This window comes from Bufo gargarizans, chromosome 2 (genome assembly GCF_014858855.1).
Source record: "Bufo gargarizans isolate SCDJY-AF-19 chromosome 2, ASM1485885v1, whole genome shotgun sequence".
NCBI classification, from domain to species: Eukaryota; Metazoa; Chordata; class Amphibia; order Anura; family Bufonidae; genus Bufo; species Bufo gargarizans.
In genome coordinates this window covers 170,804,031-170,821,779 of record NC_058081.1, presented here as the reverse complement: position 1 = coordinate 170,821,779, position 17,749 = coordinate 170,804,031, and the positions used below count along the sequence as shown (strand labels likewise).

At 41.9% G+C, this 17,749-nt stretch overlaps 1 protein-coding gene across 3 annotated transcripts in view; it reads right to left on the bottom strand.

The window, feature by feature from the left end:
• The window catches only part of LOC122927654 (myocardial zonula adherens protein), a 124,669-nt gene extending 114,490 nt beyond the window's left edge, over positions 1-10,179 (bottom strand). For 2 of the 3 annotated variants that reach the window (XM_044279699.1, XM_044279701.1), the window contains exon 1: positions 9,702-10,151. In XM_044279699.1, the coding sequence (XP_044135634.1) occupies positions 9,702-9,761 (60 nt within the window). In that variant the 5' untranslated portion in view covers positions 9,762-10,151. The other variant, XM_044279700.1, reaches the window with a different exon arrangement.
• Positions 10,180-17,749: the final 7,570 nt, after the last annotated feature.

Sequence of the window (17,749 nt, the reverse complement as noted above, 5' to 3'; positions counted from 1 at the left end):
CCCCAACATATATGGCAAAAGTAGCCTTAAGAATTGCATATCGCATTACCTGTATAACAAAAGTTACCAATGCATAATAAATCAGACCACAGAGATGACATTCAGCTGGATAGCTTTCATCTAGGGGTGTAAACAGTACCACGGAACCACAACCATAAAATCACTTTACTTTCCTGGATACGTTGACTTCAGCAGCTAGAATAAAACATCTATATTTCTTGACTGTAGTTCATGATATTGAGGAGATTTGTATGGTATCATATTTATTAAACTTATAAATAAGGCGGAAATAGCCAGTTTACTGATAAATATATTAGTAACAATAGATGTATGATAGCTGGACCGCTGTACTCTTACTTTGATCCTGACTGTGTATATACAGGAAATGCTTGTGTCAGCTTCCCTTCTATACTTCCACAGAGTCACAGCAAGAGACATGCTCAAAAATGTTACCAGCCCTCACTTTGTCCTTGTTCTATGGAGGTATTCAAGGTTCAGGAATGGCTATTGTCTACATACAGGGACATAACTAAAGGGAAAGCGGCTGCTTTGGGACCCAAACTTAAAAGGGGCCCACCTAGGAGGAGGACTAAAAGATTGTATTGTCAGGGCCCACTCAACAGTATTATACAATTACATTACATACAGTACAGTGAGACTGTAGGAAACTGACGGAGCGGCTGACGGGTCTCAACTGAGAGCGCGATCTTGACTAGCCTTAGGAGTAGGGGTTGCACAGGAGTCGGGAGTTGCAAAAAAGTTGCTGGGGGAGGGGGGGCAGTTCAAAAATTTGCTGTGAGACCCGGTCATTTCTAGTTGTGCCACAGTCTACATACTGAATAACAAGATGTTCTATTTAAAGGAACAATAAACCTAGAAATTAATAATGGTCTTATTGTCTGGAAGATATGTTAAGGGCAAGTGAAAACTCAGTAGTGATCACCAGCTGCCATCTTGAATTTTTCACTTTCAGTTGAACAATTGCCTGTTATCCAGGGGCCCAACAATAACATAATTATCAGGGTCCTAGATTTGTGCTGACAAATATAAAGTAGTAAAATCTTTAACATGACATGCTCACCTTTAAAACAAGTTCTAAAGCTAGCCATACACATTGGATAGAAGTTGATCATTTCCTAGACACAGCCATACACATTTTAGTCCATATTGGCCGTTACAGTTGTCCAAACTGGATGTACAAGTTCAGTTACATAGGGAAAGAATGAAAGATATTCTGGGAACATTCTTTCAAAGAAAGATCTTTCGTCCATAAACATTTTTTTATTGAACTAAAGATGTTTTATCTGACAAAGGTTGGCTGATTATTTTGGTTGAAATCACCTGTTTTGATCAACTTTAATGTGTATGGGTACCTGAACATGTACTTTCTTTGTCATTTAATGGATCTGGTTTTTGACGTTAATTTAAGCAAATTGACCTACACTTTTAATGGGTTGTCTCACTTCAGCAAATGGATTGATCATATAGACAAAGTTAATACAAGGCACTTACTAATGTATTGTGATTGCTTATATTGCCTCTGGCTTTGTTCTTTTTTCACATTCATTCATCGCATTATACACAGCTTGCTTCCAGAGGTTTCCATGCATGTGCCCCAACTCTCGTACCTGCCAACTCATATCAGTACTGCAACATGGCCAGAATAGCTGGCCATGTTGCTTATAGGCACGCCCACGGTCTCAGCCACCAGAGAGGCCAGGGCTTTTTCCTATAGTGAGCAAGCACTGTCATTGCTGCTAGATTGCAAGGTGGTCATAACCCCTGGATACAAGCAGTGTAGAATGTGATGGGAAAATGAATGAATCCAGCAAAGGAGGCAATATGAACAATCACAATACATTTATAAGTGCCTTGTATTAGGCCTCTTTCACACTTGCGTTGTCCGGATCCGGCGTGTACTCCACTTGCCGGAATTACACGCCGGATCCGGAAAAAACGCAAGTGTACTGAAAGCATTTGAAGACGGATCCGTCTTCAAAATGCTTTCAGTGTTACTATGGCACCCAGGACGCTATTAAAGTCCTGGTTGCCATAGTAGTAGTGGGGAGCGGGGGAGCAGCATACTTACCATCCATGCGGCTCCCGGGGCGCTCCAGAATGACGTCAGAGCGCCCCATGCGCATGGATGACGTGTCCATGCGATCACGTGATCCATGCGCTTGGGGCGCCCTGACGTCACTCTGGAGCGCCCCGGGAGCCGCACGGATGGTAAGTATGCTGCTCCCCGCTCCCCGCTACACTTTACCATGGCTGCCAGGACTTTAGCGTCCCGGCAGCCATGGTAACCATTGAGAAAAAGCTAAACATCGCATCCGGCAATGCGCCGAAACGACGTTTAGCTTAAGGCCGGATCCGGATCAATGCCTTTCAATGGGCATTCATTCCGGATCCGGCCTTGCGGCAAGTGTTCCGGATTTTTGGCCGGAGCAAAAAGCGCAGCATGCTGCGCTATTTGCTGCGGCCAAAAAACATTCCGTTCCGGAACGGAAGACATCCTGATGCATCCTGAAGGACGGACTGTCCATTCAGAATGCATTAGGAAAATCCTGATCAGTATTCTTCCGGCATAGAGCCCCGACGACGGAACTCTATGCCGGAAGACTATAACGCAGGTGTGAAAGAGCCCTTAACCTTCTTTACATTATAAATGCCACTTGCTGAAGTGAGACAATGCCACTTGCTGAAGTGAGACAATGCCTTTAATGCTCCATCACAGAGTTTGTCACAAATGATGGGGAGCAGTGATGGTCAGTTCGCAGTGTTCGCCAGCGAACACATGCGGGCTGCCATCTTTAGTAAGGTAAACTCACCCGTCCGGCGATGCACAGGTAAGCCCTTATCTGTGCCTGTGCCGGGAGCCGGTCTGAAATCAAATGCAGTCACCGGGAGCAGGCAGTTCCGAGAACAGCCTGATGAAGGCCCCCCGGCGGCTGTTCTCGGAACTGCCTGCTCCCGGTGACTGCATTTGATTTCAGACCAGCACAGGTAAGGGCTTACCTGTGCATCGCAGGACGGGTGAGTCTACCTTACTAAAGATGGCAGTCCGCATGTGTTCGCTGGTGAACACTGCGAACGGACCATCACTGATGTAGAGTAAAGTGTGGGATGCAGGACTTTTTCAGCACTGAAATAACGTTCTCCTGCATGGAAACACAACACCTTTACATTGCTGTTTCAATTGAAACATGGAATACATGCCAATTATTTCAACTTGTGACAGAAATCCCATTGCTTCAATAACAAAACAAATTGTAGAGAATTGAAGCACTCGTGAAGACATTCCCTAAGCCTCTGTCCTCCCAAGACAGAGTTTACGCACAGTACAGAGCAGATGATCACAGCAGCTGACTCACAAGAAATCATTTGATTAACCAGCACAAGTCTTCTTTTATCTGCTCAACAGTTATAGCTATTTTGCTCATTTAAAAAAAAAAAAACGTAGAAAGTTTAATTTTCAAAGCTTTGTACATAATTGAGGGAATTAACCCAATAGGATCAGTTTATTCGTAAATTGCGTCTTTTGAAGAGTGATTACCATTGAATGACGTGACTTGTAATAAAATTATTAGTTACAGCAAGATCCCGAGAAGTCAAAGCCATGAGAACTGAGGATCTTATGGCTGATATGGTTAACAGAATGATGTCTTTAATAATGTAACCTATTTCTTACTTATTTCCATCTTTTTAGGCCTCACACGGCATCCTAACCTTTGAAGTGCATTTATTCCAAAAAGTGCTATAAAAATCCAAACCCTTTCTCTTATGTACCCTGACGTTTGTCTCTTAATATCAGACTGCCTTTACAGATGGAAACAAGATTAACAATTATGTAAAAAATTGTAAAACACTCAGCATTAGTTAGAAGTAAACAGAACTTTGACCACCCTTGTCGGGCAGCTGATACCAAGCCAAATAAAACAATGGGAAGCATCAAAAGAGGCAAAGATGCTTATCACAAAAACATAGGGGCACATTTATAAGGACTATCTTACATTTAGATATTTTTCTACGCCTGAAAAAGGCGTAGAAAACGGTAACTGAGACAGGCAATTCCCCACCCACGCCACATTCACAGTTTTTTTAGACCTAGCGTAAGCGGGGAGAAGTCACCGATTGCCGCGCAACTAACCTTTGCGCCTCAATCTGCACCTGAAATATGACTAACATTGACCCCCATAAATTTGTCTCTATGCAATTCACTAGTCAGACAACATGGAATGCACAATTTTGGGCACCTGTGTATAAGAATGACAAAGCTGAATTAGAGTAGATGCTGAGGAGGAAAAACGTAAAAAAAAAGTAATTAAGGGAATGGGTGCACTGCAGTACCTAGACAGGTTATTAAGGTATGGCCACACAGCGAGACCATGCAGCCGCGCAGAAGGAGCTGTGGTGTGGCTAGAACTGTGCAACCCTTCTAGCCATGCCAGTATTTGGGTGGTTTATTACAAACTGATCGTTTTATCACTGTGCATTGTTAATGATTACTGTACGTAGTTTTGTGGGTTACCCATGAACATTAACAATTCACAGTTAAAAAGCAATCAGGGCGTCACAGTTTTGACCGCACTGGGCCTTTCTTAGGTGCTGCAACACATAGCCGTACCCTTAAACTTTGGGTTATTACGTTTAAAAAAAAAGGAAACCTTAGGGGTTTCTAACTTAATTACAATGTACAAATATGGAAAGTACGGAGATTTTTCTAATGATCTTTTTGTACCTAGGCATGTAACCATGACAAGAGGAAATCCTGTACGTCTAAAGGAAAGAAGGTTTCACTTTCATAGGGTTCATTCCTATAAGAGCAGGAAGACCATGGGACTCACTGCCAGAGGGGATTGTGACGGCCATATCACTGTATAAGAAGGGCCTGGATGCCAAATGCTTATCTGTTGCCTTTTATGCAAGCATAACTGGGAATGGAAAGGTGGAGGGTCTGAGACTACTGTGTGGGTTTCATAACTTTGTTACTAAAGGTCCCTTTGGACCAATGTTACAAGCAATTATCAGGAACAAACCAAATATTCCTGATAATTATCTCCTTCCTGATATATTCAGGGTAGCGGAGAGCTGCATTTACATGTAGCAATCATCATCTCTGTATGGGGACACGCAATTGCTACTGCGATTGCTTGTCCCCATAGAGAATCATTGTTTCTAAGCAGCAGATCCCTGTTTATACAGGACAATCTGCTGCCCAGAAATGATGATTTTTGGTACCGACTGAATGCTGTTTGCCTGTTCATCCGGTGATTGTTGTCACTTTTAAGAGGGCCAGTTATCGGGAACGAGCATTCCTACAAACGTTCATCCCAAATAATTGACCTAATTATTGGTCCATGTAAAAGGACTTTTACACATAGATTTATGTAGACTAAGGGGGATATTTATCAAATATCACAGTTTTGTGGAGTAAAAATGTCACAAGTGATTTTTCTCCTTTTTTTTGCAAGTTTTGATGAGCTTTGCCACCCTCAAAAGTGGAGTAAAAAGTTGGTTGGGTTACAGATTGGAACACTTTTATGTCTCATTTATGATGTACAACTTTTTAAAAAGTCACAAAAAGATGCATCTCCACTCCAGACAACCCCCTGGCATACTTTAACTGACAGTTGCAAAACCAATTGACACTTGAACCAAATTTATAAAACTGAGTGCCATCTTCATAAATTTGGCACAGGTGCGCAAAGCAATTCTAGTCTAAAAAGCCACAAATACACCTACAACGATAAAGTCCCCCCTAAATGTATATTTACTTATCACTTACATGAAATTCTAGAAAAGTAACAGAACAAGCTAGTGAGTATGTTCCCTTGAAAAACCTCAGGTCAATGTTTATTCTCCTGCTAATATTGCCCATAAACTAATATTCAATGTATCGGCCTGAAGGCCCACAAATACTCTAGGTGCTTAATTACCTAATAATGTTAGTTACTGTTTATTATGGGGAGGGGGGTTACACATATCTTGGTGAGCCCATGCTATATCTGTGACTTCTTCAAACACAACCAAATAGCTGCAAAAAATGCTATGAATCTAGTCATGGTGCAGATGTAAGGTATCATGAATGTGCTTCTTTGGAGGAGAGGGTTTTTTAGCAGGAAAGTATAATTACAAGCATTATTTTCATCTCTTACTTGGATCCATTCCCTTAAATTTGTGGGGGAACCCAGTTGCAAGTGTTAAATTCCATTCCTTGACCACTGCGAGACAAATGAGGTACTGTGGGGCACTGATGTCAACTTGTAGCCCCAGACACCACAGTGATACACAAATTTTGCCTATTTACATTGTAAAGGTGCCCAGACACCTTCAGTAGTTTCTGGTCGTATACTTGTTCTGCCAACAGCTATTTCTCTACACTCCCCCATACACATACGTGCTAGGCTGAGCGTGCATGTGTTTTCACTGGGGAGACAAGAGAAAGCGAGTGGGCATTAAAATTCATTGCTCTCCTGATCCTTCTCTTTCCTGACACCATCTGTCCATGGATAGCCAGGATCTCACCATAAACATTAGCTGTCATCCGGCTCCACTTAAAATGGAAAGGTTAGGCCAACAAAACTAAAATGCATTCTGGAACCGGCCAACAGCAAATGATATGTGAAAATATAATTAATTAAGATGTGATATATAGGGGAAGATGAATCAAAACTGGTGTAAAGTAGAACTGGCTTAGTTGCCCACAGAAACCAATCAGATTCCATCTTTCATTTTTCAGAGCTCCTTTACAAAATGAAAGGTGGAGTCTGATTGGTTGCTCTGGGCAACTAAGCCAGTTTTTCTTTACACCAGTTTTGATAAATCTCCCCCCTACTGTACAGATGTAATGAGATGACAAATAAAGCCACACACTGTCACACACTGTCATATTGGACAAATCACTAATCACAGGTAGCATAGTTTTACATAGAACTCATTTTATGACGTTGTACATTTACATAAACAGTATCTGAGTCTTGTACACGTAGTTTAGTAATGGTTAGTCATCCGTGTGATCGTACACAGGGCGATGCGGCAATCCAGCATTCCAAAATGAAGGTTGTATGTTTGACAAGGACACTTCAGAAGTGGAATGAAAAAAGCGGCCAAAGCCAAGGTTTATCAAGATGCCTAGGAGCTATTTCAAGAAAGCTGAAGTGTAGACATTAGACCGCAAAACTGATAGTGCACATAGTGCTGTATGTGCGTCATATTTGAAGCTTGGAAACTACATGGTTTGGTCACATTCATTTTCTGGAGAGGGTCTAATGAATTAAAATATGCACAAAATTATAAACTGTATGCAAGTGTTACGAGCCTTCAGAAAACTGGTGCCATTTCATGGATAAGTCTCCACATTGTGTTCCACATTTATGCTGTATTCTAAGACCGCCATAGTACGAATGCATTTTGGTGTCCATATGATAACCCCTGAATTGAACCACACATATCACTGTGGGGTTTTAGGAAATACATAAAACACAACATTTTTTCATTATGGTTTACCAACATTGATATGTTTTATACTAATAGCCAAAGCAAAGTCTTTATTCTTGATACAATACACAATACAAATCAATATGAAGGTAGGGTAAAATCGATTGTGCGCAGGTGGGTAGCTATAGGGGGTGCAGAGTTAATAGTTGATTTTAGTGCCTGATGGGGCCTGAAAGACTTCATGGACATAGGTAGACAGCATTAATATAGCTAGCACATGGTAGCTGGGGGGCTTTAAAATAGATTTTGCATTGGAATCCAGGAGATTTATGCATTATTTTATAACATTATTCATAACAGAATCCATCTCCTAAAATAGCTAGACTGCTACCATAGATGTGAATGCTCAAAAAGGTAGAGCTGGGGAGCTAAATATTAACACGACAGGTTTGTCGGGGTTCTCCAACTGGTATACCGATGACCTATCCTCAGGATACGTCATCAGTATCTGATTGGTGGGGTTCTGACACCCAGGATCCACCTGGGACCCCTGCCAATCAGCTGTTTGAGGAGGCTGTGGAGCGCCAGTGAACGCTTTGCCCTCTTCACAATTTACTTGTCACAGCGCTGTACATTGTCGGTTGTTACATATATCGGTCGTGCTTGGTATTGTAGCCCAGGCCCATTCACTCGAACAGAACTGATCTGCGCCTAGGCCACATGATCAATAAAAGTGAAGTAGGGTGAGCTGTGAGAAGGCAGCGTCATTCTCCAAGGCCTCGGCTGGCTTCTCCAAACCCCAGTGACCCCCCCCCCCCCCCCCACTGCAGGGTTAATTTAGTATTTTGGTACCCTTTAAAATGAATGGGTGACCATACAGTACAAGATTTTAATGAGTCCAGAACAGTTAGGGCAGAGTACCACAGCAAAGAGCTGCTCCTTCTCATAGATGGGGATCCTGATTGGTAGACCCTCTTCTATCTAGTCCATGTGCCTTTAACAATTTAACATGTTCTCTCAGTTTGTGGAAATAAACTTCATTGAAGCAACTCCATTATTTGCTTACACTTTATGACTTGTCTTCTGCAATAGCTACTGTAGATTTTTAGAGCAGATTTTGAGGACCATTACTATGGGGGCAGAAAGGTTCATTTGTGTGTCCATGGATGAGATGTATATACATCTCTATGGGCAGTATGGTGGCTGAGTTGCCGTGCAGTACTAGTGTCCTGGTTTTGAATCCAACAAATTGATTCATCTGCATGGAGTATGTACGTTCTCCCTGTGTTTGTGTAGCTTTCCCCCAGGAGCTCTGTTTTCCCCCACACTCCAAAAACATTCTGATAGGTTGACTGTCTTCCTATGAGTGATGACAATATCTGTACAGCGCCGTGGAATACGCTGGTGCAATATAAGCCATTAAAAAATATATGTATATATATATATATATATATATATATATATATAATATTCTCAGTACTCATATCCGGGATTTATTGCTATAAAAATTTTAAATGATCTGACACACGTTTTATACCTAACTGTAGGATCCCATAGGGTACGGACACCCATGTGCTCAATTCCGTTTTCAAATTGTTAACTGATGCACAATTTTGGAAGCACGCGCAGTTTTACCTGCAAAATTATGTGGCTATTAATGGTTAACTGCTGCTTATCTGCAAAATATTGTGCCCATTATCAATGAAATTAAAAAACCGTGCCAACCACGTTAGTCTGTTTTCAGCCGCATGTGGCCATAGCTATACGTCCGCACTAGTGTTGAGCGAACTTGTGTTTTAAGTTTGGCGTCTAAAGTTCGGGTTATTGAAGAATAATTCTAAATTCCGTTATGGCCCGTGTTAGTGGAATCCATAACGCAATTCTTCGATAACCCGAACTTTAGACGCCGAACTTAAAACACAAGTTCGCTCAACACTAGTCCGCACTCTTAGGGTACGTTTGCCTCTGTGACATGCCTGATCTAGTAGCACAAATGTCGGCTGACGGCTGGACAAAAAACGTTGCATGCAACGATTTTTTTCTGGCATTTATGCCGGAAAGTGGATGGATCACTGCCGAACCCCATTATAGTCAAAGGGGATCTAGCGGTGAACTGTAGAATCCAGCAAAATTTGGCAGGCTGTTCTCTGCTGGATACCCTGTCGCAACGGTGAGTGTACCCTTACTGAGAAATAAATAATATCAATATGTGATTCAGGAAGTTAACATATATGTATCTCAAAAGAAGCATATCTACTCACTGATTTCTGGGAAGTCTCTGAGGTCGTCGTCACTGTTGAAGCTGTTTTATATCGCATCATCTTGCTTAGGTTCAAGTAATCCAAAAGTAACCCAAACGTCTGATTCTTGTATTCGCTTCAGCCACACTTCACATCTTCAAACATGTCCAAGAGTTTCCGAGACTGTCTGAGAAAGGATTTTCACAATGATCAGTGGAAGTCCTGCTAATTCCTCTCCACCCCTTTCCTGCTGCTTCAGATGTCCTCCTCCAGTAATCCTCAGCACACAAGTGTCTGCCCTTTGCCCAGCATAGTAGACAACTTCTCAGTCTGCTTTAGGGCTGTGAACACCTGCACTGACCACTGTCATGCTGCCAAGAAACGCCCTCGCACTGCTTTTTTCTGCAGGTCATCTCCCATGTAGTTTCCTACTCGACCTGTCAGGCAGCATTCATATTAGATCTTGCAGCTGCTTACCTGGACATCCGCATGTCAGCAGTCAGCGACAACACCCTCCCAGTATGAGGGTGGGGCCTTGTCATGTCAATCGTTCAGAATTATTAACACCTTCAATGCCAAATACCATCTGTCAGTTCCACCCAGGCTTAGAATAATTACAGCTCTTTAACTACTTCTAGTGGCATTGAAGCTGCTCCCACCTGGTGCCATTTGTCCTCGGATTTGACCATAGGCATTGTATATTTACCAAAATAAAAGGGATCTCGAGAAAGGTTTTTCTTTTTTCTTTTGTTATTTTGCATGCAATTTTAAAACATATGAATCTTTTCTCGCTTTACCTTTTTCTAGATTATTTTTAGAATTCTCATCAAATTAAATTTAGATGTTAAAACATGTATTTCAGGAAACTCGATATCAACAGGTTACACAGACATGGGATGCTGAGCATGCAGGCAGCAGTAAGGGAAAACACACAATACACAGCAACAGCTGATAGTACAGGCGGCTCCTGTTACCAGACCTTCCTTCATAGGCAGGGAGGTGGAGTGCTCACCACAGCTGGCAGGCGGGACTTAACCCCTTGTGTGGCAGAAGCCAGTGCACTTACTGTATTGCAAGGGTTTAGTGCTCCCCTATATATCGTGAGATGTAATTGAGCAGGGAACAGAGAGGTTATTGTAAGTTATTACAATACGTAACAGTGTGCCTTGTCATGTGGCTCAATGTGATACATACGTACAATTCATTGCTAGAAATCATCAACTTATTGACTTATGATTGGCCATAGCAGAAGCATCTGAGTATGCCCTCCATGAAAGCATTTCGCATGTGATCACTGCCGTTGCTTAGAGGGGAAATAGGGATCACAAGGAAAACCACTTTAATAGGAATAGCACGATTTTTCTTTTGCTACATTCAGGGGTGCACCTAGCCTTTCTGCTGCCTGAGGCAAAAATTTAAACGGTGACCCATGAAAAATTCTCAACCTAACCTCTTCCCTCCTAACATTACATACAGCAATACAAAACATACAGGGTAATACAGCGCCGCATATCTATTACATCCAGTGAGTCTCCTTTGATGTAGATGTTTTATTTCTTCATCTCCTTTCACACCAGACCGCCATGATGATTTCTTTCAGCCGCATCTCGTCTCTGCAGAGTTTGACAAAAAGACATCTTAGTTTCCTACTTTTCATCATCCTCCCACTTTCTGGACAGCCCATTCTGCCACCCCAATACTATGCCAGCTGTGCTCCCCAATTCTTTACCACAGAAACTGTCCCCCTGAAAATACTAGTACCATGCAGATAGTGCCCCCTTTAACAATATTGGCACTCAGTGCCCTAAAAAATAACTGCACCCAGTAAAGAGTTCTCCTGACTCTAATAACAGTGCTAAACTGATACTGTGCCAGGGTACCCCCCACAGTAATAGTGCTCCCCAAAGTCCTACCGATAGTAATAATTCTCTGCCAGAGTGCACTTAGTAGTAATAGTACCTCTAACAGTACTAATGTCCCTACTGTGCCCCAGAAGTAATAATTCTCCCATAGTGCTCATACTAGTAATCAGGTTCCCTATAGTCCCCCAGTATTAATAAAGCCCACCATAATGCCCCCAGTAGAAATAATTCTCCTTATAATGTGTGACACTAGAAAAATGCCCCCTTATAATGTGCACTAATACAAAAAAATACCCCCTCATGATGTGAGCCAGTACAAATAATACCCCCTTATAATATGGCAATTATGGCGAAAAAATATGGGAAGGCGCTCATAGGGTAGTAAGTTCGATAAAAATGTATGTACGTAGGACATCAATAGTTGTGCTCACCTTATGGTGTTGTACCTACGTAGGCACAACACTCGTGAGGACAGGGGGTTGGTGCAGCCGGTATCTCTCAGTCCTCGTAGGTGGAGTAGCAAATTCTCCAGAGGAACGATATGGAACACAATGGGGAAAGTTTTGTGTACTGTACCAGTACACCAAATGATACCTTCTGGCGCAAAGACACAACCTCAGTAGATAGATAAAGGATCTTTTATTAATGAGTGACAAGAGGTCACTCATTAATAAAAGATCCTTTATCTACTGAGGTCGTGTCTTTGCGCCAGAAGGTATCATTTGGTGTACTGGTACAGTACACAAAACTTTCCCCATTGTGCCCTTACAATATGGGCCAGTAAAAAAAGAAAATGCCCCCTTATACTGTGCACCAGCACAAAAATGTCCCTGTAATGTGTACCAGTACAAGAAATGTTCCCTTATAATGTGAGCTGGTACAAAAAATGTCCCCATAATCTGTGCCAGTACAAAAAACAAACCCTCTCAGTGCCCCCAGTAGAGTAAATGTCCTCATAGTGCCCCCATGTGTGCCAGTTTACAATACCCTTATATAGTGCCCCTAATAGATGCCCAATAGTGCACCTCTCCCCCCTTACCCATAGTGCCCCCATAATGTGTGCCAGTATATAATGCCCCTATATAATGTCCCCAGTAAAAGCCCCATAGTGCTCCTCACTCCCTTACCCATAGTGTCCCACATAATGTGTGACAGTATATAATGCCCCCAGTATGTGCCCCCATAGTGCCCACAAAATTTGTGCCAGTATATAATGCCCCTATATAGTGCCCCCAGTAGAAGCCCCATGGTACTCATCTTTCCTCTTTCCCATAGTGCCTCCCATAATGTTTGCCAGTATATAAAGCCCCCATAGAGCTCCTTTTCCCCCTTCCCCATATTGGACAACAGCATAGTGTCAAATGAAAAAAATAAACATATATAATTACCTCCATGCAGCTGTCAGTAATGCAGTCCCACGCCGTACACTGCCCGGCTGAGGCAGCGAGATGATGATGTCATCGTGCTGCATGTACCAGCCTCTGGTAAGCTACAGGCACTAGGCCTGAAGCCTATCAGAAGGAACAGTGGGGCAGGGAGACATTGCTCCTGTGCCCCTCAGCTGTAATGTTGTCCTGAGGACAGCATCCAGTTGAATATTGAGAAATGAGAGCTTCCGCAATGGAAGCGCTCATTTCCTTTAGCCCTGACGCCGCCTACTCCCCCACCCCACACACACACTCACACACTCTCATCTCTGCCGTCTGGGGCGATTGCCTCACCTGCCTAATTGGTGGTGCTGCCTGGCATAGAGGAGTAGTGACAAGTGAATTTCTAGAAGTTCCATTCAGATTTGATTCTGCTGAATAGGCTGGGCGATTTGATTTGGATACACATAAATTGATCCTGAATCAAAAGTGCTCGATTGGCCCTGAAACATTGTGGATGACATACTGGGGTCTCCTAAGACTGTAAACAACAGATTTGAAGCTCTTTAACGCCAAGCCAACCATAGTAACATATATGGGTAAGCGTAATGGCTGCTGCAGATAACAAACAGCCTCTTTAAAAAAAATTATATAATGTTTTATGTCTATAAAAATAGTCCAAAAATGTGTGCTTTATGGCTGCAAATACATGCTGGTGTGTACACACACACACCGCCTGGGGTCATGTGATCCTCTTTCCTCACCTTTCCTGTCTTCTGATCTAGAAATACCATTTTAATGAAAATTGCCTAAATTGAATTATCAAAAATTAGAACTTGACACAAATTTTGGGAAAATTTGGGTTTAATTCAATTATTTTAGAATCAATTCACTCATCTCTATAGAGGGGACACTGCTCAGCTGAGCCCAGCATGCATGTATTTGGAGATCAGGAAAGGCACCCGTCAGCTGAATGCTTGTCAGTCAACATTTATCTCAAGTAAATGGCTGGTTTTAGTTTTGCAGACTGGGTAAATAGGGTTAATAAACTTAGTGGGTAATTTGAAAGATACATTACAAGAAACATGCGGTAAATGTATACCCTCTGCTAACAATATGCACAGGAACATAAGGAAACCAATATGGCTAAATAGAGTGTACTGAATAAAGCTAGACAAATATAAAATATGTTTTTATTTATTTAACTTGCTTATATAGTACCAACAGATTCCACTACGCTTTACAAACATTATCATCGCTACTAAAACATCAAAGGCCGAGAACAAGCATTCCAGGCTTACAAAGAACTCAATACTCAATAGGACATGTAAACATGAATCTGAGTTAGCAAAGTTACACATTTTGAATGAATCTATAAATGCCAAAAAGAAACAAAATCTGATAATATTGCCCCTCTAAAAGATGATGAGACCTTATATAGAAAGAACTTTGTCTTTCCAAATCATGTCTAATCAACTGTATTTACCACAGAAGGACTCTAGTCAAGGTGTAGAAACATCTCAAAGATGATCAATAGAAATGGGAGCTCCCTAGAACCAAATTTCAAGTTTCATAGCAAAGGGTCTGACTACTTATGTGTCGATGTGAAGTTTTAGTTTTTCCTTTTTAATAAAGTTGCTTAAATTCCTAAAATTCTGTTTTCATAACTGGGTATTGAGTGTAGACTCGTGAAGAAAAAAAAACTGATCTTGTTTTTCATTTTAGCACAAGGCTGCAACATAACAAAATATTTAAAAAAATTGAAAGGGTCTGAAGACTTTCCAAATGCATTGTCATTGCTGAGGACAAAGGCAGAGATATTAAACACATAATTTTCATCTGAGTTTACCAGTGAACTACCAGTGCCAGATGTCTTCCAGTTAATACTTATTGTTCAACTTCTCCTCCAAATATCACAATTTTACCACATGATAAAGTACTGTACTGCTAGATCTGAGCAAATGCCCAGAGGACATTCATCTATGGGTATTGAGGGAATTCAGCTTGGTAATTGATAGACCATTGTATCTCATCTCTTTAGACCAGGGTTTCTCAACTCCGGTCCTCGGGACCCACCTACCGGTCAGGATTTGAGAAAATCCCACAGAATGAATACCTGTGGTAAATCCTGATGCATAGACACTAATTATATCACCTGCTCAATACTAAGAAAATCCTGAAAACATGACTGGTAGGTGGGTCCTGAGGACTGGAGTTGAGAAGTTGGTCTTGTCCCAATATTTAAAGGGGTTGGGCACTTTTTGGCTACTGTTAGGAAATGTGTATGTAAGATGACTATATGGCACTTACTAATATAGCCTTTGTTGACTTTCTATTCTATTTGCTCTGCTGTCTGCATAGAAATCGTGTCCACGCATGGTCCCGGCAGTAACCGGCACTCACATGAGATCTAAGCCAGAGGAGGAGGATGAATTAGGAGAGGAGGGTGGGCCAGAGGACTCCAAGAGGAGTGGTTATGTCGGCACATCAGAGAGGGGCCTGGGCACTTGCAGCCATAACGCCACCACTGGGCACTTGCGGGACATAATTTGCATATCTTTATAAAGTGTTTTTTTCTGCTTGTGAAAGATACAATACAGATACTATTTTTATGTTGGGTAACTGTGCTATGATGTGATATGAGCGGTGTAAAACGTTCAAAGTAGGTGACAGACTCCCTTTAAGCAGCTGCTGCAAAGGCATATATGAGAAAACAGAGTTACAAACCTGTAATCCTCATGTAATATTACCCGTCTATAAATCCCTTGTAAGACCACATCTCGAATACCTATATCTATATATGTAGGGGAACGGGAATATAGACATCAAGACAGAAAAGGATTCCTTACAGTTAGAGTAGTCAAACTATGGCATGCCCTATCCTAAAGGTGGATTTAGACTGCCTGATTTTTAGGCAGATTATCAGGAACGACCGTTGCTTGAGACCACTCGTTCCTGACATTCTGCCCATCTAAATGTGCCCCTGATCACCAGACTATACAGCAGGATAACCTCACTGACCCAGTACTGGCCTAATAACAGACAGCATACACTTGATGTGCTCTCACAGGCTCCAAGCAGATGACCTGTTCCCAGGCTGAGAGCAAGGTGTGACTGGGCTCCTGACCTTAAATAAGACCAGCACACCTATGGACTAATTAATATGGACAGTCCAAGACCCGGACTGTCCGCATAGAGTGGGGGTTCACCCTTCTCTCCCCACTCCAGCAACACAGGCCCTGAAAGTGTGTTTTCAACAAACCCTATTACAGAGACATCTGCACAGATCTCTGTCATTCACATACTCTGGTTAGTTTTAGTAAAATGAAGTGAGGAACCTTGGACAAATATACAACCTATCCACCTAGAGATTCACGGGCCAAATCAGGTGTAAGAACTTTGGGGGGAATTTATCATGAGCGGGAAATTTGAAGTCAGTTTTGCTTGAGTCTGCATTGGAGCACTTTATGCAATATTTATCAAATAAATCATGTTACCTGATAAATTTGTCATCTCCTTAGACCTAACACTTTTGTCTAGAGAAGCTACTCCAGTTTTCATACTCCACCCTCCTTCTGGAGTGAAATTGCGACTTTTTTGATAAATCTGGGGTGAAACTCATTAAGATAGCTAACCACACTCAGTTTTCCACCCACATTATAAAATTGGAGTGAGTCTCAGATTAATGCAAAAAGTCGCAAAATTTTGCGCAATCGATTAAATTTTGAGCAAGTGCAAAAAGTTGCAAAAGCACTATATTAAAAACTTTTTGATGCCAGAATTCTGTAGTGTAGGTATGATAAATCAGGGCCATTGTCTTTTTTTGGAGAAACAAATTGGTGGCTTTCTGATGTTTATTATTCCTATAAGGGTTCCCTCTCTGTTGAATATATAATATAGCATTTAACTGATCGCTGTAGCTAATAATAGTTATGATTGCATTACATTCAGAAATGTGGCCCATCTACAGTTTTTCTATATGGAGCCATATAAATTCTAGTCATCCAGTGTCTCTCCGTCTGAAACAAGTTGGAAAAGTCAGTTTGAGTGACAGTATATCTTATGCTTGCTGATTATAGAAGTCTTGTAATATGTTTGTTTTATTAAAGTTGTTGTCCGGGTTCAGATCTGAACCCAGACATAGCCCCTTCTTCTACCACTCAGCCATTCGCTTTACGCTCCGATGCTCTCCCTTGCCCTGCATCGCACAGGTCAAGGGCTTTTTCTCGAGATCTGGTGATGTACCGGGCACTATATGGGTAAAGCTAGGCAGAGGCTTCCGCCTAGCAGTGAGCCCGGTTATCCCATCGACACTAATGGGCGGGCTTTAGTGCTGCCGTAGTCCGTAAAATGGCTAGTGCAGCGCTAAAGCCCGCCCATCAGTGCCGGTGACGTCACCAAGAACACTGCTAGGCGGAAACCTCCTCCTAGCTTCACCCATGGAGAGCCTGGTACGTCACCGGATCTCGAGAAAAAGCCCTTGCCCTGTGCAGAAGCCTCTGCCTAGCAGTGTAAAAATATAAACAAAAAAACCCTGGCCCTTCGAGATTTATCACAGGGCAAAGGAGAGCATCCTCTGAAATGCTTCAATGCTCATGTCAGAGGGGCTGAGTGGGGGAAGAAGAGGATATGTCCGGGTTCACATCTAAACCCAGACAGCCCCTTTAACATTATACATATAAAATAAATATTCAGTATTTCAAGCGTCCTCAAGCTCTGGAGATTTGGCTTGGTTAGGAGAAACGTGCATATCATACATTCATTATTTACTTGGTTTAACTATTCAAACACATCATATTTATTTTTATATCGGGTTTCAGTCTGCCTTGCATTAATTATG